General features: G+C 43.2%; 1 protein-coding gene across 1 annotated transcript in view; it reads right to left on the bottom strand.

Annotated features, from left to right (window-relative positions):
* ITGB8 (integrin subunit beta 8) overlaps positions 1 to 25798 on the bottom strand; it is a 79954-nt gene that overhangs the window by 29262 nt on the left and 24894 nt on the right. The window contains exons 2-4 of the mRNA XM_072153816.1: positions 16331 to 16416; positions 9236 to 9410; positions 513 to 759 (exon numbers count right to left, since the gene is read on the bottom strand). Coding sequence (XP_072009917.1) covers positions 513 to 759; positions 9236 to 9410; positions 16331 to 16416 — 508 coding nt within the window. The remainder of the gene's footprint in view (positions 1 to 512; positions 760 to 9235; positions 9411 to 16330; positions 16417 to 25798) is intronic.

Raw genomic sequence — 25798 nt, 5'->3', positions numbered from 1 at the left:
AATAAAACTCTCAATGACACATAGGGGCTCATTTAGTAAGGGTCGCGGATCACAGTAGTAGTAGTGTACTACTAGAAAAAATAGCTGTATCCAGTAAATAATACAGGGGGCGCTGTGCTCAGCCCCTTGATATGCAGTGAGAAGTGACCACACAATCTAATATTAATTTAAAAAATATTAATTTATTACATATTTAAACTGTTTAAAATGTTTAAAAATTCATAAAAGGTTAGGTGCAAGAAGATTATAGCCCATCTTTGGTGCCTCTGGCCAAGATATACTGTAAACATGACCCCTAGGATCATAAAAAGATATGGTAAAATGAAAACATTTTACAATGGTGAAGATACTATTGTTGTGTATATACAGCACCCAGGTAGGCCTAGGTCTCTCCTTAGTAAGTAGTGGTCTTGAAGTACTGTTGTCATCTACATGCACCCTAATTGCTATAGAACCAAATCTATGAAGTATTAGACCACACATGGCATTGGGTACAACCTTTCCCCACTCACCTGCATTGATTCTTTAACCTCTCAGGCTGAATGCTAATATATGGCGATACAGGCTTATCCACAAAGGATCCAAATCCAAACCTAATGTCGTGAGAGAATTCTGCCATTTTCTGAGACAGGTCCGAACCAATGGCGTTAAGTTTTTCTATACTTGCAATCATTGAAGCAGAGACATCGACCAAGTAATAAATGTCCAGTGGATAATTCTCCAAGCGCTGCATTCGAAGCAAGAAGTTCACAGAAGCCCCTGGTCAAAAAAGAGAGAAAGCAATACAACTTAATACAGCTTAATACACATTCTAGACACAAGCAATTTGTAAAGCCTGGAACAATAAAGTAGTTGTACATGTTCCACACGTAGAGTAGAGATGCATTATACAATCTATAGGTAGTCATCCCCAACTCTGGAGGTTGTGTTGTCTGCTTACATATTATACTAATGGTGCGTATGAGGTACGGTCTGAAGAACCAGATGAAAAATTGCCCAGACTTGCGCGTCTTTCGTCCAGGATTTAACCTCGGAGAGCTGGTAATGCCTTACTTGTATGTCAGCTGAGCTCAAAAGTATGGGATACCCTTAGTCACCTGCTGATGGCTTAAACAACATTTTATAAATGAATAGTGCAGATAATAATAGTAAAATTTGTAATATACTTTATTAAAGAAATCTGTTCCTGTGTCTTTCTTTTTCCTTTGCCTTTCTTCCTTATAAATCAGCTTTTTGTCCTGAGTCCACTGATAAAAAGCAGAAGAAGCTGATAAAGTGTCTTTACTCAGAGGGGCACTTGTATCATAAGTCTGGCTTTGTGAGTAAATTTTTTGAGACTTTTCCTGGCTTTTTGCTGGTTAGATGTATCTTAGCGTACTTCAAGACCGCCATATATGACAGAACCAAACTGGACACCGCACTAGGTAAAGTGAAGGGAAAGCCACGGTCAGTACCGGGTTTGTTCAATATGCAAATCACTAGCTAAGAAATAATCCACCCCAAAAGTCACAAAGTCCAAATTGCAAGTCCAAAGAATGGTCAGAATAGAGACAAAGGTCCAAACAGAGATCAATCCAGCAGCACATGAACTCTAAGCCAGGAACTAGAAAACTGGGTAACTAACTTGCGCCTCAGTCAGTTCTGGAAAGAAATATGACTGGCCAGTGATCAGCTGGGGGGTAGGTCAAGGGCAGATACCAGGATTTTAACCCATGCCTTCCTCTGAACCTCATACTTACAGCAGGAGACATGACAGATAGTAGGAAGTGTATGGAGGTTACAATGGGACGGAGCATGGACACGTTGCTTAATGTCCTGTCTATATGGTAAATGAAACTATATAGTTCTGTCCAAAATTAGCGCCATATAGGATCACAATATAGTTAATATTTTACATCTACTGTATTTATCCAGTGAAAACAGAATTTAGGCACACATCAGGATTCAATGGGGGAAAAAATCATATTGGATCTATATTAAATTCTGTTGCAGAATAACAATCTGCACCTGAATAATTTGGACCTGAAATGCCGTGCACTAAATTGATGTAAAGTTTTAGACCATTTTTAGGCTGTTTTCTGTCTCCTCCGTAAAAGGGGCATGTCATCGGTAACTAGAGGGCATGACCAGACAGAAAATAACCCGTGTGTCAAAAAATTCAATATTGTGTTGCGGCAAACTAGACCAACTACCGTATTTTTCAGACTATAAGGCGCACAAAAAATCCTTTGATTTTCTCAGAAATCAAAGGTGCGCCTTATAGTCCAGTGCGCCTTATATATGAATAGTACTTACAGACAACAGCTTCCTTGAACTGTGCACAGATCTGCCACCTGCTGGTCATTCATCCTTCTAATCAGGTGCGCCTTATAATCCTTATAGTCTGAAAAATACGGTAATAGGAGGTACAAAGTACAACTTGTACTGCACCTAATTTATTATCCAGCATCAGACTCAGGGATTAATCCGTCTAGTTCTACTCTGTACTGGTCCAAAGACTGACACATTAACATCTCCCCCCAATGTTTATAAAGGAGGTAACATCCAGAGGAATGAATGCAATAAAGACAAGTGTAGCTAAAATAATTGAATTATAATAGTATTTGTAGAGGTCGGGTTTTCACATTAAGGAGCTTTGCACACAGTGGAATTTCCGGCTGGGCATCTGACGGCCGACTGTTTTTACTGGCACGGAAAATCGGGTTATTTTAGCATAATTGTTGGATTGCATCACTGAACACCTGGCGGCCTTGCCCTCCGTGCGCATACAGTAGTCTCATTTCAAAGAATTCCTTCAATGGGTGAATATTTACCGTCCTGACCTTCATAACTTGTCACCTGCAGCACATATTTAATAGGAGCACAAATGGGCTGGAGTCCTGCCGGGAGAATATACGGCCAGCACCCCTCTGCCAATGTACCCACTCCTACAGTTTCAGTAGCGCTGCTCAAAGCACTTGATAATTCGGCCCCAAAAAGTCTAGACTTTTCATTACCTAGAGTACACGGCGTTTCAGGCTACACAAGACTCAACAGCAATAATTTGAGTGCATATTTTCCACTATTTCATTGACGTGTTATTTTAGGATTTTAATAAGCTGTTTTTATGATCTCATATTCCTTTAGGCAATTTGTAGTGTGAAGTCTAAATTAGTAAATGAGCGGTAATTAACTAGTTAACTTCTGCTGAGCTCACAACTTTTTTTTTAGAGGGGGTTTCACAGCATAAGATATTGATAATGTAGTCATATACCCACAATATCATATAGATGGGGGTCCAACTCCCATCATGCTTATAGAAGATCTGCTCTCAATAGACGATAAGCAGATAAAACAGGAAGCAGATACTGTTGCTCCTTTCTCTGACTAGTGGTCAGATCAGGTATTTGGTTCAGTCAGTTTCTCAGCTGCTGCAGAAAATCGGTGGGGGTACCAGGTGTATGGACCGCGTGGTGGCTTAGTGGTTAGCACTACAGCTGTGCAGCATTGGGGTCCTGGGTTCAAGTACCATCCAGGTCAACATCTACAAAGAGTTTGTATGTTCTCTCCGTTTCGGTGTTGGTTTCCTCCGGGTCCTCCAGTTTCCTCCCACACTCCAAAACATAATGGTTGGTTGATTAGATTGTGAGACCCTTTGGGGACAGGGACTGATTTGGCAAGTTCTGTACAGCGCTGTGTACTCTGTGTGCTATATAAATTATTAATATTGATAATATTATTATTATTATTAAGACTCTTCTACAGATTTATCCCTAGGATTGCAATCTCCATTGCTTGTGTGCTTTGTGCCGTCATGACTTTCCCTTATGTTTTCAGTTATCCGCCTTTGGAGCACTAATGGATGGGATTATTTTATTTAATCTATGAATTATGTTGGTATAATGGGGCAGCCTTTCATTAGTCGTTGCAGAATTAGTTATTTTATTAGTTAATTTAATGTTTTTATTATATTATTTTAACACAGCTAATACTCTTGGTCACACATAGAGCATCAGAGAGATCAGATCTCCCACGCCCCTCTGTATCATGTCAGCAAGTCTGTACAGGGGACCGGAGATACTGAAAGGTGAAATAAGTACAGGAAATAAGCTGTGCTGATGAATGAGAACTGCTGATAACAGGGAGGGGCACATTCACAGGACAAAATTCTCAAGAACTATGAGCAGGCGGCAAAATGAAAAAATAGGATGGGGGGGGGGGGGGATGAAAACAAAGATTGCAGCCTGCACAAAATGCTAACCAACTACCAACACATACCTTAAAGGGAATCTGTCAGCAGTTTTGGCCATACAAAAGTGCAGACTGTGTAAATCAGCAGCCCTGGAGTGATGTGCAATCATTCCTTTGAGTGTGTTGATAGTGACAGGCTGATGACAGGACTGTGGAAAGTGTGGTTATAATTCAGCTCTGTAGCTCTTGCAAGAGCTCTGGGCTGGTCCATCTGCCTGAAGAGCTTTCTGCTCTCGTTTACTGTGCAGCTCTACACCGATCCCCCATTCTGAGATCTTTAATAGGTTTTTGGTTGGATACTTACAGCAGGGGAGTGAAGGGGCTATGGAAGAGTTCATTGCACAGATCAGAAAGTTCTTCAGGCTAAAAGAGCCACCCAGAGCACTTGTACAAGTTACAAACCTGGATTACAACTCCACTTTTCACAGTCCTGCTGCTACTTACTACATCCACAAAGGTATTATTGTTGCACACATCTTCAGGGCCTATACCTAACACTGTCTGCAGTTTATTATGGACAAAACTGATAATAGATTCCCCTTAAAACCATCAATAGAATATAATTACATTACCATTGTAGTATATTAGGACCTTACATATCACCTGGAAAGGAATATTGTTTCTACAAAGATGTAAATATATAAATACATAAAAAGCTTGTGCACCACTCCTGCCGATGCGTAGGCAAGGTGGTAGTTGCGAATAGCCCCCTCCCCTTGTGAGGATCTATGTGGTGAGCCTGCGCAACTCATACTGAAGCTACTGCTAGGAGAACTTAGTAATTGCAGCCAAATGTTATTGTCCAATGATATTCTTTGTAATATTGTAAAGCAAGCTGGAAGCTGGTTGGAGGGTGCTATCACCTATCTACCTTAGGGCAAGTCAGGTGACTTAAGTCCCAGAGCAGAGGTCCACCATCCGGATTCTGCTCCATCTTTACCAGCCCAGTCTGAAGTTACTACCAGGCTGTGAGCAACCTTCCTGTAGACCAGCTATCTCCATCAACCTTCCAGCTTGCTGAATCTGCTGCTACTGTTAAGGCTGTTTCCTGCAGTTGAAGTTGAATAAAGAACTGTAAGTTGATTTACACAACGTGCCTCCGTGTGATCCCCGGATCAGGCTGCATCACCAACACGGGCTCCCCAACCTCCATCATCCAGGGACTCCAAAATACACCTCAGGGGTTGCCCCAGGAAGAAACCTATTGCATCAGCCTCTCCCTCCATATTTCTTGCACATACCACCTGCTGGAGACCAGCCAGGCTGTAGTTCAGCCATCCAGTCATACTAAGCACCGTGACCACAGCGTGCCCAGGGCGACATAAGGCAGCCACTCCGGTATTCTGGGCCCTGGCTGACCACAGCCGCCGAAGAAAGGCCAGACCCCGGTGGGGGATGTTGCAGAAAATAAAAAGAATTACGTCACACCCCATCACCCCATTAATGAGTTTATTAATCCCTTAGATGTGATTGAGAATTGTATCCAGAGTAGCATAGCTGCAGGGCGTTTTATATGTCTAAACTTCTCCTGGGAGAGTGTAGTAACCTGCAATGTACTGGCATATCCCCAGGAGATCTGATTTCTCTTGATCTGATGAAAAATACTTCAGCTTGGTATAAACCCCCCCCAAAAAAGAAGGAAGGTGAAGTAAGGATCACAATAAATCTAAAGGAAAGTAAATACTGAATCCACCAAACATGGGAACTCGGCCAACGTGACTAAGAAAAAAAACTCAATAACAAAATAACACATCAAAACGTTACAAAAAGACGTTAACGCCGCTCTTTGATGTCAGCCTGACACGATAAAAACAAGCTAAGCATAAATCTCCAGCCATCACTTGTAGTAGGATTTCAGACCTAAGGGGATTTTTACATGTGTTGATTTAGTACTGAGTCATCTATTTTTTCTAGTTTTTTTTTTTGAGTAGTTATACGTTTCTATCGGATTTTAGCTCCTGAGACACCGACCAATACCAAGGCTTGTGTGTGGATTTTCTATGATCTTTAGATATGCACTTATATATAGATATAGATAGATATACGCACCCCTTCCTTATAGCAAAAGCTCCGGAGGGTGCACTTCACTCAACACAATGAGCTAACAATTTCCATGGAGGTTGATATTTGTTACCCTATAATATCCAATTATAAACTACATGGTCATTATATCTCTGAGCATTTCACGACCCTGGAACTTGTAATACAATATAATCTGTTTGGCATAGTTGGAAAGTGAGGTCATGGTATGAGTTAAGTCAGAGTATAGTAGTACAAGGCCGCGGTGCTGAGGCGCTGCTGTGTATCACACAGACAATACTGATGTCGTGGAAGGTGAGAGAGAGGAGGCGCTGCGCCTCATACATGGATGGGAACACTTCCATCTGTACTGTACCTCTATATACTTATGTACTTTTACCATTCATATTCACATAGAGAATAAGGAATAACCACACAGCAGTACACATGTATGGTTTAAGCATGGGGCCCTGGGCAGAACTGAAAGTGGGGCTCCAAAATATAATTATTATATGGACAGTCACAGTCAGTAAGAGGCTCCTGTAGCCTTGCACAATAATAACACTTTGTAGTTATACACAGTAGTAAGTATCTGTAATATAGGACTGTAGGAGACTTTTATAGGAGATAGACAGATGATAGATTGATGATAGAAGATAAATATGAGAGATGATATAGAGTTATAGATAGATGATAGATTTATAGATATGAAAGATAAATACATAGAGTAGAAGAGAGATAGAAGATTGATAAATGCATAGGTAATAGATAGGAGATTAATAACTAGACAGATAGATGAATAATGTATAGACAAGAGAGATGAAAAGCATCTTCATCCAGGAATTCAACCAAGAGCAATACGTCCTCTGTCCACATAAGTCTACATGCAGGGGGCCCCTTTAAGACAGAGGGCCCTGGGCAAATACCCAGTTTGCCACACCCTAATGCCAGCCCTGGTATTACACGGGATTGCAATAAAGACCCATGGGCTAAGTTAACATAGGATTTTTTTTATCACCTATAAAGTCCTTAACCCATGCATGTAGATAAATATTTAAAAAGGTTGTCCCATGAAGCAAGTTAGGCCCTACCCTATAGATAGGGCCTAACTTGCTAATCGGTAGGGCTCTCCCTGATGGGACCCCCATTTATCACAAGAATAGGGGTACATTGTACCCCCATTGCACCCCTTGATGACCAGAGCAGCTGATCGCACATGGGCGGGCTGACGGAGCTGACGGAGACGGCCAACTGCAGCCTTTGGCAATGTCTGTCAGCTCTATAGAGAGCAGCCTGCGCATGAGTGATCAGCAGCTCCGGTTATCTCGGGTGTGAGGTTCTCATGATGAATGGGGGTCACATCACTGAGACCCCCACCAATCAACAAGTTAGGCCCTATCCTGTGGACATAAAGGGGACAACTCCTTTAAAGGAAACCTACCACTTGAAGTGGCAGGTTTCAGAAGAAAACACCGAGCACCAGCTCAGGGTGAGCTGGTGCCGGAGCTTATTTTTGTTAGTGTTTTAAACCGCGGTATCGCGGTTTAAAACACTTTTTAAACTGTATAGCCGGCGCAGGGAGGTACGCGCTCGGCGCTTACCATGCGCGCGACCGTGCGTGCGGCTACATAGGAAGTGAAGGAGAGCCGCGCGCATGGTAAGCGCCGAGCGCGTACCTCCCTGTGCCGGCTATACAGTTTAAAACGTGTTTTAAACCGCGATACCGCGGTTTAAAACACTAACAAAAAAAGCTCCGGCACCAGCTTACCCTGAGCTGGTGCTCGGTGTTTTCTTCTGAAACCTGCCACTTCAAGTGGTAGGTTTCCTTTAACTCCTGTTCACACATATAGGAAAACATCTATATAGACTTCCAGGGTGTCATTTATTTTAGGCAGGAGATGTGAGGATTAGCCCTATTGAGTGACAATGCGGATAAACCTTCTGTGCATCCTTGCCGTAAACTTTTTTCCATCCGAACAAGATGGCCATATAAAAATAATAAAAGCCATGCCAGTAGATGGATCCCTGCCATTTTGTTACCTACACTGGCCGATCCTTCACCTTGCTGCACTTTCTGTTTCTTACTCCCTTCATTCAAAAAGCTATAACTATTTTGTATGAGATGTATTAGGCTTGTTATCTGCTGGGGCAAAATGGACTTTTTCGTGGCAACCGTTAAGATTCCATGCAATGTACTGGAAAGCTGTAAAAAAAATTCCAAGTGCAGTGAAATTGATAAAAAAAAAAAGAATTGTCATGGCCTTATTGACCATAAGGACCAGTGGGTGGTTGAGTGGCCCAAATCACCCTGACAAGTTCTTTTCAGATAAGAATCTCATCTTTCAAATCACATTTGTTGTTCTGTGAGCTACAGAAGCGGAGAAGAAGGCACTTCCCTGACAAAGGGGTTGTCCGGGATCTTAAAAAAAATGATATATGGCTGGGGGAGCTATAAAACAATAAACACCTCGTACTCATCTCCTCCGGTGCTACCCTTCTACCGTGGTGCCAAGTCTCTGTTTATCGGCAGAGCCTGGTGCTACTGTCCCGGTTGCCTACTGCACACTGAAACTAATACTGTGGTAGGCAGGTGGCTGTAGCCGGGATGGCATATAATGGTGATGGTAACTTAACACAGGGGAAAGTGACTAATGTCAACAATCTCTAGCTGCTGCAGGTCATCATTATGCCCAGTGACTGGCTGCAGCGCCATATGCTCCTGCATCAAGTTATCAATGCCAGGCCAGGTAGTGCGGAGAAGTAGGGTATGGGCAGGACTCAGGAACGGGCCCTTTTTTCTCCTCTTTTATTGCATAAAAAATTAAGTTCCATGTATCACTGTGAGAAAACACGAAAACTATAAATAAAATACAAATCCATTATTATGTTTGGTCATTAATGACAGAGACCGGATTAATAAAAGAATGAAAAGTAGAAAGTTGAACAATCAAGTAAAAGATAAATTCCAGATGTACCCGGGACTCACCTGGTCTCAGGTGCGCAGACACCTCTGCGGGGGTGACCTGGCTTTTCACCTCCTTGCTGCTCACAACCTGTAGCTGCACTGATGGGTGCTCTATGGCGTCTGCTCTGCAGCCCTTGGATTTTAAATTAAAAACAGTGTCGCATCTTTCACTTTCTACAGAATCCGCCATAAAATCCTGTTAGGAGACAAGAAAGAAAAAAAGTCTGAGCGTTAGCAGAAGGGGCTTCACAGAGACACAGAAACTGTGCCAAACAGGCGGCTACTGTAGTAGGGAGCGCAACATTTCTGCTTTGCATCATGTCTGCGGAAGACTTGTTTTTATAAAGTGGGTTTACTAATTAAAATATTACGGTTTTACCAAATCAGGCTGCGCTGTTACATAAGCCAACGATATAATGAGAGTTATGAAAGATACACTGTGGGGCAGATTTATCAAGTGTCTGAAAGTCAGAATATTTCTAGTTGCCCATGGCAACCAATCACAGCTCCCCTTTAAAATATTCATGAGCACTAGTAAAATGAAAGCTGAGCTGTGATTGGTTGCCATGGGCAACTAGAAATATTCTGACTTTTGATAATCTGTCCCTGTATGTAAAAAACCGTCATTGATCCTTGTGGTGCTGAACAGATCGGTACTGCGGCAATGATGTTATCCCATGAAGCTGCTTTTATATACCCTGGTAAGTTCTAATAGACGACTGAGGAAACATTAACCTGGGGAATTGGCATGGATTTCCAACATATCCTTACAAGGGAGGGCTAAGACGTATCCCACTGTATGCGCATACAATTCCTCCCACTCCCACTGAAATCGGGAGAAAGAGGTAAGATCGGCCACAGGCACTGATTGGCTGGTAAGGCTGTTAAGGGCGTCCCCGCGGTGATGTCACTGTGCTTATATGGATATTTCCATTACTGGAGACCAAAATGAGCTTCTGGTGGAAACTATGGTTTCATATGTATATGTTTAAATCTGTGATGGAGAGTCTATTTTCTAATGAAATAGTCCTGCATGTATTTGTGTCTCTATTATGAGATGTGGTAACATTGGGTTTTCAGTTACTCTGCTCCTATATTGTGAGAGAATATTGGGAAATCTTGAAGGAGGCGAGGATTAGTTATCAATGTTGTCCATGCCATGTCATGCCATGCCAGAAGTGTTTGTGGAACCTCACATCATCCCAGCCTTATGTCCATCATCACTCAACAGCTACAGCGGACCAGTACCTGATAAATATTGCACATTTCAGGTCAGATCCCATGTCAAAATCTTCTGTTGTGCTTTCTGACATGGATTTTGACCAACGTGGCCTATATTTTGAGTAGCGTTTGCTCAGATTCTGCCTGGAATAAAGGGCATGTTGATTCTTTTTTTTATACGAGTGGTCAACTTTGCTCGCAGAAAAAAGACATGGCAGTATTTCATTGATTTCAATGGGGCAGATTTATCAAAAGGGGCTTAAAGTAAGACAAAGATGAGTTAGACTAGCCAGTCTCATACTACATACAGCACCAGGCACAGAGATAAGTATGGAGCAATATAAGGCGGGTTGCCTGTTAAGTGAGTTTAGTCTGAGAAAAACTCTCTAGGAAATCCTGCTAGTGCAGTGGTGGCGAACCTATGGCATGGGTGCCAGAAGTGGCACTCGGACCCATTTCTGTGGGCACTGAGACCATTGCCCCAGTTCACCAGTCACCCAGGCGACTTAAGAGATGCTGCTCTCAATGCTATTTTAAAGCAACACTTCATTGGCTGTTTGGATCTGCAGGAAAAGTGTGAAGGCATTTACAGAACTGCATTATCTTTGGAGGTCCTCCTGCTGGGCCAGGCCATTTTTCCTGTACAGAGAGACCCTGGAGAGAAGCTATAATGAAAGTATGAATTTGCCCTCCTTCTTTCAATTGTATCGGTGGCCTCAGTAGGCTGATACGATTGAAAGATGTGGAAGAACAGGTAGCAATGAGCTCCTGTTAAAAAGCCATGTAGGCACTTCAGAGTAAATAAGTGGATTTAGCTTGTACTTTGGGCACGCAGTCTCTAAAAGGTTCACCATCTCTGCGCTAGTGGGTGCTAGTACGCCCCGGGTTCACTGCACATGCGCAATGAAGCAAAGCATTGCGGGTCATTTACTAAGGGCCCGATTCGCATTTTCACGACGTGTTACCCGAATATTTCCGATTTGCGCCGATTGTACCTGAATGGCCCCGGGATTTTGGCGCACGCGATCGGATTGTGGCGCCAGCATCCGCGCGACGGAAATCGGGAAGGGGGGGGGGGGCGTGGCCGAACGAAAACCCGACGTATTCGGAAAAACAGCCGCATTTAAGAACGGAAAATGTGTCGCTCAGGACACGCTTACCTTCACTCAGCCCGAGCCGGTGAACTCCAGCGCGTACAGATGCTTTTCAGCGCAGCAGCGCCACCTGGTGGACGGCGGAGGAACTACCTTATTAAATCCCGGCCGGACACGAATCCAGCGCAGAGAACGCGCCGCTGGATCGCGAATGGGCCGGGTAAGTAAATCTGCCCCATTATCTTGGCTTCATTCAAGCAACACAAGAGTCGGCGGCGGCCCCAAGATCTTCAGTTTGCAGTGCATCATCAGACTCACATCTAGGTAAGTATACATTTTTTTTTTAAATTTAATTGGGAATACGTAAAGCTCTTGAAATGCCTTTCTAAAAATGAGCAAGAACTTTTCTGCTGCTTGCGGTTCTGCAGCGCTGGTCTCTCCTTACTGACTGCACCTTGGAATCATCATCATTACTAGAGAACATGTGTCGAGAACTTGATTGTGGTTTTTACACCCTGGAACTTTTCTCAGAACTCCCTTTTTTTTTTTAAAGACCGATCACGAAAACCACAACATAATAGACATGAATAACCCACAAAGCTATGGGTGTTCGGCCATGTTTCCAAGGCTTTCCATCTACAGAACTTTGTAATAAGGAGGATACAAGCAAGCAATGGCAGAGCACCTGGCATGGATTCAAGCCAATTCTATAGGGATAACCTAATGGCTGGTGCCAAGGATTATGGCTGCAGGGGGAAAGTGGTGAGGCAATGTCTGATCACTTGCTCAGTCAGAGATATAGGAACCTTCCCATGTCCCATCACATACCTGGATAGGTGATAAGAGATGACACATTCCCTTTAAGGCCTAGAAATGGCGGCCTCTCCCTGTGTGGATGCCATTATCAATGTAACGCCGGCTACTATAGAGATAAACACACAGCAAGGGTTTTGTTCTACGCGCTGCACATTGAAATCCGTCCAGATCCTACACCTGCTTCCCATGTGACTGTATGAAAGTCAAAATTATGAAATAAACAGCTGTGTAAGTAAAAACTACTGCACTAAAGTATGTGTCCTTTAATGAACTATCCGGGTCCAGCCCCCACTGCTTCGTGGCTGCATTTCCATAAAACCGGTGGAATATGTCCCAGCTGTGAGGTGTCAGTGAGCTCCCCTCCAAATTAAAGGGACAGTCATATCACAGCGCGAGGACTGGTATTGGACGCGAGGTTTGCAGCAGTCGCACGTGATTTTACTGCCCCTTTAATGGAAGTTTCCTTTTTCCAGTCTGATGTCTAAAAAATTCAAAAATAGGTCAGAAGCAGATTTTTATAGCTTTCGGCTTATTATAGCTCCCGTAAAATCTATGTATGTCTAAGTTTTTCCATTATAGTCTTTGGTTTAATGAAGGAAACTTTTACACTTTTCTAGCTTTTAACTCTTGTGTGACCGCCTGTGCCATAGGGCGCGCTTACATAGTAATTCTCTCTAATATACCACACAGATGACGTATATATACGAGTAGAGACTTGTCACATGAGCAGATGGGTTCTTCCTCACCTTTGTGTCCGCGTTTGGGCTGCCCAGAAACTATGATAACTGCAGCCTCTCAAGGGTTTTACTAACACGTTGCAATATTGTCCCAAATTTGTTATGTGGGAAACTAGAGTCCTTTAGGCAAACCTAACCCTTCAGATGACTTTCCAGGATAAGCGGCAGTGTGTACAGTACATGAGAAATAGCACTATTTTTGTCCACTATAAGCAATGAATTTCTGCATTTTAGCAGTGTTTTCCCCTCTGTTGGCTACATCTTCAACTCTAAGTTCTAGGCTGTGATATGATTGAATACCAAGGAGGAGATATATCAGGGCTTGTAACCTAATCAAGCCCTGAAATAGTCACAATTATTATTATTATTATAGCCAGCCACCAGTAATTGCTGTAATTTCCTCCATTACGCTGCCTCCTAGTTGGTGCGGAGGGGCATGCGGCCTGTGGAGAAGGGGGCCGGAGTGTTTACCCGCACACTCACTATGGCTTGTTAGGTCTCATGACTGTGGATGGCGTTCACAAACGTGCTTTCAAACGTGTTACAGCAGCTGAGAAGAGGATTTCTTTTTTAAATGCAAGCGTTAACGCAACGTTAGCATGTGTTAAAATCGAGTTCATGCATGTTTTTTGTAGATGCAATGTAATTAGGAAAATCTCCACTTCTTGGCTGTTGTGATGCGTTTTAAAAAGCAATGTAAACGCCACGTGTGAACTCACCCTGAAAGCTGAAAGTTTGCAGATGATGGCACAATTCTACAGCAGGCATGGTCGAGAGTAGATTAATACACCGGCAGGCCAGAGACTCCTAATGTATACAGCGGCGTCGGTGGGGCAGGGTGTAACATTGAATGAAGGAAGGTGTGAGATAGAAATCATAATCCATCTCTATGTCTGTTCTTGTGGCTCATCTTCAGTCTCACTTGGCCTCTCCTGCCCTGTCCGTAAACTATGAACAGTCATGACATGATGAACTGACAATACATCTTGAGAGACCGAGGTGGATTCATCTAAATGAAGAATATTTACCCCTTCCAAAACTGCCATAGGCTATATATATGTGTCATACTTCAGTCATCTCCTGGACCTTGGTACCCAGAAACCGAGTTCTACTGTGTGTCATATTAAAGGGCACCTACCACCCCGATTCTACCTATAAAGATAGAAGGGGTGGTAGGTGGATGGATGGGACGTGAGGATAGCCCTTTTTTGGGCTAATCCTCACGTCCCGGGTGTCTTTTACAAAACTTTATTACATCTATATGCAAATTTTTTTATGCGGCTACTGGGGCGTGGAGTTGCCGGACATGAGGCTACTAGTTGCGGCTACTCCACGCCCCAGTAGCCGCGTTACTCCGCCTACCAGGAAATCTTCGACACGCAGCTCCTCGTAACTGCGCGCCCTCGTCCGAGTCCCCCGGCTACTGCGCATGCGCAGTAGTTCCAGCCCCGGAGCTGCGACCGCGCAGCCGAAGATTATCATTTTCATATAAATTCCACATTTCGATATAGAAACCTGCGGTTCTATTTCTGTGCCATGAAGCCTCCATCAATATTCTGTTATCAGATACGCGCAGCTTGTTACCTTTTTCTTATTTCCTCCAAAAACAGTGACATCATGTTGTGGATGAGACCAACCTCTGAGAAATATTTTTGTTACTGAGAATGTGTTATTATAAACTGACTGTCACTTACGCTATTACGTAAAAAGGAAATGATATTTGCGGTGTATATAAAAGAGCTGGTATATTCTTCACATCCGTATTTATTTCAGATCTGTCAGGGATTACTTTTAGAAAAGTTATTAGAGAGACTCGTGTTTTAGGGTTAGTGAGCACCCCCCCCCCTCCTCCTGCTTATACACTTCCATTTAACTCACTGTAGTTTTTGTTGCCTTCTTGAGCTAAAGCCAGAAGAAAAAGTACAAGTTCTACTTCCTATTTCCCATTCCTTTGGAATCCTCTGGATTTGGCTTCATAAACTGGACAAACAAAAAAATTTACCGCTCACTTCAAAGTAGATTTTTTTTTAGATGATGCCACCACACTGGGTGATACTGGTAATGGTTTATTAGGTCAGATTCTGCTTTAACCCCTTTGTGACCAAGGGTCAATGGTGCTTGAATGTCCAGATCAAGTTTTGCAGTTCTGTTCTGCTCTTTCCTAAGTAGTAACATTAATTTCTATGGGATCATGCACATAGTCGGGGTTTCCAGGAATCTGTGTGTGTGCCCAAGATGCAAAACTCAGTCATAGCAGCTGCTATGGGGCCTACAATGTCAGAGGGCCCCATCATCCAATTTGACACTAAAGAATGGAGGATGTTCACTTTTTTATATATATTATGCTGCCCATTGTACAAAATAATATGAATATAACATATATGTGATGTATATATATTGTATCTGTGATAAGTATATGCTGGATTTGTATATACTAAAAATAATTCTTTATTTATATAGCGCCTACAGATTACGCAGTGCTGCACAAAGCATGGCACATTGGTCCCTGTCCCCAATGGGGCTCACAATCTAAACAATCTACCAGTGTGTTTTGGAGTGTGGGAGGAAAGTGGAGGACCCGCAGGAAACCCATGCAATCATGGAGAGAACATACAAACTCTTTGTAGATGTTGACCTGGGTGGGATTAGAACCCAGGACTCCAGTGCTGCAAGGCAGAAGTGCTACTCACTCAGCCACTGTGCCGCCCAAATGGCACTGTATGTGTATATATGAGGTGTACAAGCTCCATATGTGTGTGTATGTGTGTATACGTGATGTGTATATGCTCTTTATGTGTGCATATGTGGGTAAGGCCTCATGCACACAACCGACTGGGGGTCGTACATATATACCCCATGGACAGCTATGGTTCGGTACTGTGAGCACAACATTTTCGATGGAGAGGGGTGGGGGTGAGCAGCTACGGCTGGGCAGGCATAATGCCTAAGAGTGTATAAATGTGTGTGAGTGAAGAACTGTATGTTTATTTATATAGGTATATGTGTCTATATATATTTTTCAGCTGGAAGGGGGGCCCCATTTACAAGTTTGCTATGGGGCCCGGCCTATCCTAGTTACACCCCTGGTGACAGAGGACCACGTTTGAGTTGTTTGCGGCCAGTGGGCAGGTAACCAATTCCAAGAATATTCTGTGTTTTTTTTTTTTTTTTTCGTGAGTGAAACATTTGCAAGATATCTGTCATGTGACTTTATGGGTAGGGCATGCAGTAATGAGGGCGGCACATACCTCTTGAGTACACCATCCACATTCGGGGCCCAGTGCAAGGCATTTTGTGCATGTAGCTGCATTGGAAGAGGAACACTTGTTTTCAACTGGAAAATATAAAAAGGAGCAAAAGAGCATTTAGAACAAAAGTTTGATCAAAGTTTTTTCATTAATAGATAAAATATCACAATTAAAAGTATTAACAACAATATAATTGTAGGTTCTAAATTCACATTGGTGTGGGTCCAATACCCAGCACTGCCACAGATCCGCTGATAAATAGATGGGTCAGAAAGTGGACCGCTCCGTTTCAGTGTAGTGTCTGAACCAAGTTACTGTAGCTGTGCTTCAAATGTATGGGAGCTTACCTGGAGTAACCTGTACTGTCCACTACAGTATATACAGTATATATAATGCAGAGCCCCTTCTTTTCTGCATAGCAGCATCGCCGGACTGTAATTTCATGATTTTATATCAATGTGACGCTAAGAGTCCCATCCTCTGCACTTTGTCGGTCTGTGAAATTCAGCCAGCGCACAGTACATTTTTTCCAGACCGACAACGGATGAGTGTCACCTTTTTGTGGAGTCGTCTTTGTGATAAGATAAAATGGACTGACTCCACAAACATCTAAGAAATTATGAACATTTCAGAATTTCCTTTAAATGCCTCATCTATTCCTGGTTAAAGGTTTTAGGCCAGGGGTGAGCAACATTTATTGGTCCAAGGGCCATACTGTCATACGGCTCCACCAGTAACCAGCACCCTAGATGTAGAAACAACCATAGTACAGCACCAAATGCCAACCCTGAAATTATAAATGCCACAGGACAACAATAAATACCACCCCAGAAACCAAATACTGCATTCAGAGCGGACAATAATAGTGCAGACCCCAGAGCAAATAATAGTAGTACAGGCGGTCTCCTACTTAAGGACACCCGACTTACAGACAACCCATAGTTACAGACTGCCCCTCTGACCTCTGGTGAAGCTTTCTGAATGCTTTACTATAGTCCCAGACTGCAATGATCAGCTGTAAGGTGTCTGTAATGAAGCTTTATTGATAATCCTTGGTCCCATTACAGCAAAAAATGTTTAAACTCCAATTGTCACTGGGGCCAAAATTTTTTTTGTCTGGATCTACAATTATAAAATATACAGTTTCGACTTACATACAAATTCAACTTAAAAACAAACCTCCGGACCCTATCTTGTACATAACCAGGGGACTGCCTGTACTCGAGACCACATAGTAGGTATAAAATAATGGAGATCCCTAGAGCATAAAACGAATAATTCAGGAGACCCTCAGAGCAGACAAAAAAAATAACTAAATTCCTTTCCTTTCCTGGCTCCTCTTTGGTTCCCTGCACCGCACTGCATGTGCCACTCTGCGTCCCCTGTAGTATTCGGCAGCATCAGGACCCGAAGCAGGATTGCGCCAGGAGTAGTGCAGTACAGCTGACAAGTACTTACCACTTCAGAGCCCTCTCCTGCAGGCATTCTACTCTGGGTCCTGACCTCAACACATACAACCGTTATCAGGAGTCAGGGGAGGACGCGGGAACAGTGAGAACTTCTCAGCGGCACTTAAAGGAAACCTACCACTTAAATGTGGTAGGTTTATACACATATACATGGCACCAGCTCAGGGTGAGCTGGTGCCAGAGCATATTTTTGTTAGGGGAACAAAGCCCCTATATTAACTTATAACTCGGCGCACTGCACTTGGGCTCGGTGCACCATGCGGGCCCGTGCGCGCGCCGGATTCTGAAGTGCAGGAGAGCCGGTGACGTCACCGAGCTCTCCGGCACATGCGCGCCTGCGCAATTTAGCACGGGGAAACAGGTCGTGCTAAGTTGCACAGGCGCGCATGTGCCGGAGAGCTCGGTGACGTCACCGGCTCTCCTGCACTTCAGTATCCGGCGCACGCACGGGCGCGCGCATGGTGCGCCGAACCCAAGTGTGGTGCGCCGAGTTATAAGTTAATATAACTTATAATTCTGCGATAGGGGCTTTGTTCCCCTAACAAAAATATGCTCTGGCACCAGCTCACCCTGAGCTGGTGCCATGTATATGTGTATAAACCTACCACTTTTAAGTGGTAGGTTTCTTTTAACACTGCCCGGCCTCCTGCACTTATGGAAGTGATCATTGGTCTCTGACTGTCAGGCTGCAAGTGTCTGTTGGCGCAGTTTGTGCAAGCCTGATCCCGCTTTTAGTTGAGATGAATGTGTGCTGCACTTTATGTACATGCTCAGAAATGAAGCTCCTCAGCTACAGATTAGAGCAATAAGGCACTGATAAGGATTGGCGCATTTATCTTAGCACTGCTAGAGTAACCAGGAAAACAGGACTGTGGAGTCAGTAGCCATTTTGGCTTAGAAGTTTGGAAAATTGAGGAGTCGGAAAAATGGACAGCATAAGGCAGACGTGGACCTAGCCTAAGTGTGTAGCACATTAGATATTCCATGTTCAGAAGAAAAGTGGAAAGTGGAAAAACAAATGCTAAGTTAGTATAAAAGTTGAGCTTAATGTAAAACCCTATTAAAATAAAGCAGTAAAGTCGGTGTTGACTCGTCTCTTTCCTCTCACAGCGAGCGCAGATCTAATGCCTGTGGTATTTATTAATACTGGCAGGATGACAACAACAAGATTTTCCTGCCAATGGAATGAAAGTGGCATGACAAAAGGTTTGTCTCGATTGTGCATTTTACTGTCCCATTGTGTTTCTGTGCAAGAGCCAAATACCACAGATGCCAACCTGGGCTGAGAAGAAAGAAGCAGGTGTGTGGGAAACGCTGCCGTGTGTTATGTCTTATTATACAGCCAAGAAAATACAGGAAATTCAGAAAAAAATAGATTCATTTTTTTGCAGCTCCATGAGTTAGTTCAGGTCATCCATCTAGAAGGTTTTGACCCAAATGGCTTCAATGGAGAGGGTCCGGATCACTTAGAACTAATCTGTGAGTGCCCAGAGGCTTCCATGCCATGAACATTAAAGGAACCTACCACTTTGCAATAGGGCTTCTAAGCAGCAAATACCGTGCAGCAGCTCAGGGTCAGCCGGTGCCGGAGCATATCCTCGTTATGTTCTTAATCCGTTGTAAAGCGTTTAAACACTTTAGTAATCCTTATATACAAAGCAGCTCCGGCGCACGGTGTTACACGCTCGGCGCACCATGTGCGCAACCACTTCCTATTCAGGCGCATGCACAGTCCCGCGCATGGTGCGCCGAGCGCGTACCACCGTGCGCCGGAGCTGCTTTGTATATAAAGATTACTAAAGTGTTTAAACGCTTTACAACGGATTAAGAACATAACAAGGATACCTGAGCTGCTGCACGGTATTTGCTGCTTAGAAGCACGGTTGCATACATGTGGTAGGTTTCCTTTAATATACCTGCACTCTACCAGCAGCCATGGCTCACACCAAGTACCTACAGCACATGTATGCAAAGCAGCTCTTTGCACAAGTTGTAAAAGAACATACATAGAACATGCAAAAGTCACACGCTGCAGCATGTGCTGCCAAAAGCAGAGCTCTTGGGAATCTGTTCCTTATGGAAAAGATATACTGGTTTGGCTTAATCCCACGCCATGTTTTTAGACTTCTTGTAGGTCATACTTGGTGTTAAGGGGGCTGCTTTTCAAGGTAGCAAAAGGAGGTATCGTTTTCCATTTATCACCTTGGAAAACTTATTTGCATTCTTCCCAAAAGGAGAGCTAAGAAGAGGATACTTTTTGTTATTCAGGATGGTACCATAAGGTCATCCATATTCTCTATAAAGGTATATGGGTGTCACTACCAGTAGGCCTTTTCTAAAGGGGTTGTACTAAATAACTTATCTGTAGTATGGGAGAACAATTTCCGACATGGAAGGAGCAGCAGGACACATGCTTGACCTATTAGTGAGAATCCCAGTTCTCCGGATGGCTGAACGTTGCGTCTTGTGAATCCCAGAAGTAGGATCCTAGGTCCCAACTTTCTAACTTTGGAACACAATGATCTGCTCAAGCCACAGTCATTAGAATAATCACCAACTCAAATCTCATATCCCTATTGGCTACTGTCAGATAAATATCCTCCTGCAGAATTCCTTGTCCATACCATCTATTTATCCCTCCAATGAAAGTTACTGGGGGACATTTACCATGGGGTTTCCCCCTTTTTTGTGGTGCTCCCGCTGCCTGTTCTCCTTTCTGCCCCATTTGTTAGTGGTAGGCACCAGAAAAAAAAGTGATTTTCCGTCTCCTCCTGCTTTTTCCGCGGTGTGGAAACTCTGACACTATTAATAAAAGTCTTCTTAATTTTTATTTTTTTGCCGCTGGAAAGTGGTAGAGAGTAGACCAACTTTGCCAGTTCAGCAAATTCTCCGACTGCTGCACACATTTGTGGCTCTCGGGGCAGAAAGTGGTCCCATGGATAGAAATATCATCTGCTAAGCGTCACAAAATTAAATATGTACCTCATTACCGACAGCAAGTCAGAAACCAAACTGGTGGAGGTAGCGACACTTTATATAAATGTCCCCCACTGTCTATAGGCTGCTTATACATTCTGTGCATATGCATAGATAAGCAAACCCTGCTGTCTGCCGGAGACACTATACTTGCCTTATTTGCTCTGGTATTCTTGGTTTAAGGATTACGATGGAAGAGTTGGGAATTTCATAACCATCCAAGAATACATTTATGTCAAAAACATGTTATCTGTCTAACATCAAACTTCCAGAGGGGAGAGAAGTTTTCATCCCATTACTTATCCCCTTTATAAATGTACTACAAAGCAGGATCCTGTTGTCTTTCCATCAGTCATCTGTGATGTGTCTGCTACCTGTAAGGGGAATGTGAAGGTGGATTAGCGGCTGCCTATCTGTAGAATGTAACATTCACTAATAAATGTTTGATGTGGAAAAAACAAGCGGAAAGCAGTCACCGTATCATTTTTGGAATGTGGGAAATCACACCTACTTTGCTGCCTGAAATACGGCTTTCCTGAAACCATTTTCCATTTTCCCAAACACAATAATAAATACTTCAGAAATATGGAAATATTTGCACAGGAACCAACCAGTCTATAGTGTTTAATGCATCCCCTAAACCAAGGGAGTCTGTCCTAATGTACGGTATATGTCATGTCAATACAGAAGCCGATGAGTACTGGTACACATATTATAGCTTGCCTATGGTTTTAAAGGAGTTTTCTATAAAGTGATGGCATTTAGCTATTCCAGTACATTCAGTGGCAAACCTTAATGGGGTTTTCCTATTTTGGGGATTAACATTCAATGTCATTCATCTGCCGAATATATACATTCATTTGGATGTTGTTAAAAAAATGTACCTTTGTGAAGATAATTTCTCATACAACAAGTCATATTGTCCCGTCGAAAATTAGATTGTTGTCCTAAGATACGACCACCCCTGCACATTGGCAGCAGTGAGCACACATACTCTATTGAGGCCCCCGATCACCTGGATTCAGCGTTCATTACCACCAGATGGCTGTGTGACATGCTGCATCTCCCGGACATTTCAATTTGTTTCTTTGTGTGATCACTCCAGCAGTGGTGGTGGTCATTTCCAAGGACAGCAAACTTGTTTCTAATGGACAACAAGGCTACATTTATGGCAAATTATCTTCAAACAGGTAAATTTTTTTAATAACACCAAATTGAAGAAATGTATGTATATAGCAGATGAATTAAATTAATTGCCAATGTCCATATGAGAATACCCCTTTAATAATAATTCTTTATTTATTTAGTGCACACAGATTGTGCAGCACTGCACATAGCATGTCAAATCGGTTCCTGTCCCCATGGAGCTCACAATCTAATCAACCTACCAATATGTTTTGGAGTGTGAGAAGAAACCGGAGGAAACCCATGCAAACACGGAGAGAACATACAAACTCTTTGCAGATGTTGACCCTGGGTCTTGAACCCAGGACCCCAGCGCTGCAAGGCTGTAATGCTAACCACTAAGCCACCAAGAAGGAAACAAAAGAATGCACAAACTAAAAAATGCAGAACAGTGAACAGGTCAGGATCCTGGCCACCTGACTGTGCAGGGAAAATAGATAAAGATTTAGTACTGTACCCCCTCCATCCTCCTAAAGTATAGTTGCAGAGGTTAGACCTCCATCCTAGAAACATTGCATCATATTAAAAGACTACAAAAAGGGGAGACAAATCTCCCCCTTTATATAGTTCTATGTACATTTATGCGTAAAGTGTTACTAAGCTTGAATAAATGAGTAGAGCAGATGATAATAGTAAACTCTGTCATGTACTTGATTATACAAATCTGTCCCTATGTCCTTCTTTTTCCCCCGTCTTTCTTCCTTATTGGAGCAGTTTGGGTAAACACAACTTTCTGTCCTTTATCCACTGACAGCTGAGAGATAAAGGAGTCTGATAAAGTGTCTAATAACTTTGTTCTTTACAGACGGTCATTGGATAGTCCAATCTCCTCAAAGAGATTATCAAGGGAAATATTCTCTGCACATGGAAGTGGACGGACCTCAGAAGGTTTCAGACAAGATTTACTAATTTTTTTCCTTAATAAAGTTTAACAAAGATGACTATTATCACCTGTTCCATTCATTTATGAAATAAAAAGACAAATGAAAGACATTCTGCCTGTGGCCGTGTACAGAATGGACCCCAACCAGTGGGCTGTGAGTGCAGAACCTTTCCCGGTTCCCCCGCAGCAGTCCTCTCCTCTTCTCTGCCATGGCTGTATACGGCTCATTACAGCCTCGACAGAGAGGAGGACTACTGCTGGGGAACAAGGAGAAGTAAGTATCTGATTTTTTTTTTCATTGTAAAATAGGGCTAGAGAAAATTAAGAGCGTTAAAGGAAATCTACCATCAAAATCGAGCATTGTATAAACCAGGGGCACTTACACATAGATCCACGCTCCATGGCTGTGGAAATTGTCTTATATTTCTTATCATAGGCCTCCTTCCTTCTAAAATCAACTTTTATCATTATGTTAATGATTCAGAAAGGCTTTGGGAGGTGCTACTGAAGCCACTCTGTGCTCTGGCATCACCAACTCTAAGCTGTCTCATCCTCCCCCTTCCCTCAGCACTTCCCCCCACACAGTGGGATGGGGAAGTGCTCCTTGAACAGTGTAACACCCTGTTTAGCTACAGCTCAGAGGAGCTCTGGTAACTCCCTGACAGTCCTTCTGACTCATAAGCATAATTTTAAAAGTTGATTTTAGAAGAAAGGAGGTGATGGATAACAAATATAATAAGATCACCACAGTCTCAGTATCTGGATCTAAGTGTCTCTGATTTATCATGCTAGATTTGAATTGTAAATTTCTTTTTAGGAGGCAGTGGAGAAAAGAGAACCTAATAAGGATGGTGCTACAGGCAAGGGGGCATCATAAGTTGGGAGTGTCACTGGAAGCAGGCATTATATTATGTGGGAGCCACTGTGAAAAAAAGCCACTGTAAAAGCTAGAATAAGTCGCTGGTGAGAAAGGTAATTGCCTTCAGCTTGGAGTATCTCTAGTTTATAATGCAAAACAAACAGACTGTTACTTTACAGGGAAAAAATGTCATTTCCCACATAATGCCATTATTGATTCAGCACTGAGGAGCTGCCAGCACATTCCACAATGAAGTGTTTGGCCATAGTCTGCTGTATCTTCCGCATGCCATACTGTGTAGACAAACCATCGACGTGTCCCTCCACATAACACAGGATCTGCTAGACAATGGCTGCAATACAAACACGAGGTACCTGGTGCAACCCTTGTGTATATCATGGTCCTCACTGGTATTATCATACAGTACATGGCTGCACATTACTTATACTATGTTTCCCAGTGTCTGGAAGTATAGGTCGCCCTTAGGTTACCGCAATCTTGCAGTAGTCCCATCTCATGCACCCATCACTTGAAACAATAGAGATACACAAGTTCATTATGTATATATTGATCCTTTTTCTGACACTCACACCATTTATATTTTTGGCGCACAATTTGGGTGCAACTTCCAACACTCCCAACATATTTCCCTGCGTTTCTAGTTTCCTGACACATTTTTTGGGCGCACACTAATGGCTGCACACAGCTGGTCTATGAAGTTCTACTTCACCTTTGTCAGGATTCTGGGGTAGTGGACCCACTGAACCACCGCGAGGGATGACGTAAGCCGACATCTGGGAGTGGAGTCTAAGTGGCACACAGTTCTCACCAGAGCTCGCCACAAAGCGGGTTGGACTTGCTACAGCGTGGTACCACTAGGTCTCTCCACAGGTGCGACTCTGCTCAAGGCGGCCAAGGCGAAGTACAGAATCGTGAGGCAGAGTCATGGTCAGGTAGGAGTTCAGGACTAGCAGCACAGGATCGAAGTCAGAAACAGGAAGTCAGAAAATCCCAATAATTGCAGGAATAACAACAGGAACACTTTCTCAGAGGCACAAGACACATAGAGTCGGCAGGGGACACAGGAAGGGGCCGGGAATTTAACAGAGAAGGCGGCCGGTCAGCATCAATTATCGGCACGCTGGCCCTTTAAATCTTAAGAGGCGGTGGTGCGCGCATCGTAACGAGGAGACCGCAGGAACGCAGACAGGTAAATTGAGCTTCTGCTGAGATGAGGGGGCACATGGGTGCACCTGCGACCCAGGACATGGGTCGCAGGAGCACCCATGGCAACCTGTACAAATGTGGAGTCAGTTCAGACCAATTTCAGATGCGCTCTAAATCATTAACCCCTTGCACCACATCCTTATTTAAATACCGCACAATTTGCGGCCCAAAAACACAAACCCTGCAACAAAATTAATAAATGCCCCCCAGTGTAAAGGTCGGCAAGAGACCTTAAAGAAGACCTATCACCCTCAAAAATGGCACTAGTAGCTGCTTAACAGGGGATAACTTACCTCACTGGTATAAACCCCTCTAAGCAAGACTATTTCAAAGCCACTTTAACGGTTGAACTATTCAATGCACTAGAGCAATAGAAATTTAGTTTCAGAACTGGACATCCCCTTTAGAATTACACTACCTTTGCTCTTATGCTTTGATATCCAGTCTCTGATTTTTTCCTCTCTACTTTCTGCTGGTCACAGATATTTGCCCACTATGAGTATTGGAAGCCCAGTCCCGATGAAAGAGACTAAAAAAACCAAGACTGAAACAAATCTGCTTGTAAAATGTGATAATATACATCAGTGATGGCTAACCTATGGCACTGGTGCCAGAGGTGGCACTCAGAGCCCTTTCTGTGGGCACTCAGGCCATCACCAGAGATGACTCCAGGTATCTTCCTGCAGTCTCAGACAGCCCAGGACATGATGTGCACAGAGCTATTTTAAAGTGACAGCTCTACCTGGGACTATTTTCTGCTTTATTGGTGTCCTCAGGTGCTGGTATCAATGAAAACTGTGACAGAGAAGGGAGTATAAATCAAAAATTAAATTTCTGTGGTAGCACTTTGCGATAAATAAGCGGGTCTT

Source organism: Engystomops pustulosus, chromosome 5, assembly GCF_040894005.1.
Source record: "Engystomops pustulosus chromosome 5, aEngPut4.maternal, whole genome shotgun sequence".
Classification (NCBI taxonomy): domain Eukaryota; kingdom Metazoa; phylum Chordata; class Amphibia; order Anura; family Leptodactylidae; genus Engystomops; species Engystomops pustulosus.
The sequence above is the reverse complement of the archived record's forward strand: the minus strand, read 5'-3'. Positions and strand labels throughout refer to the sequence as shown.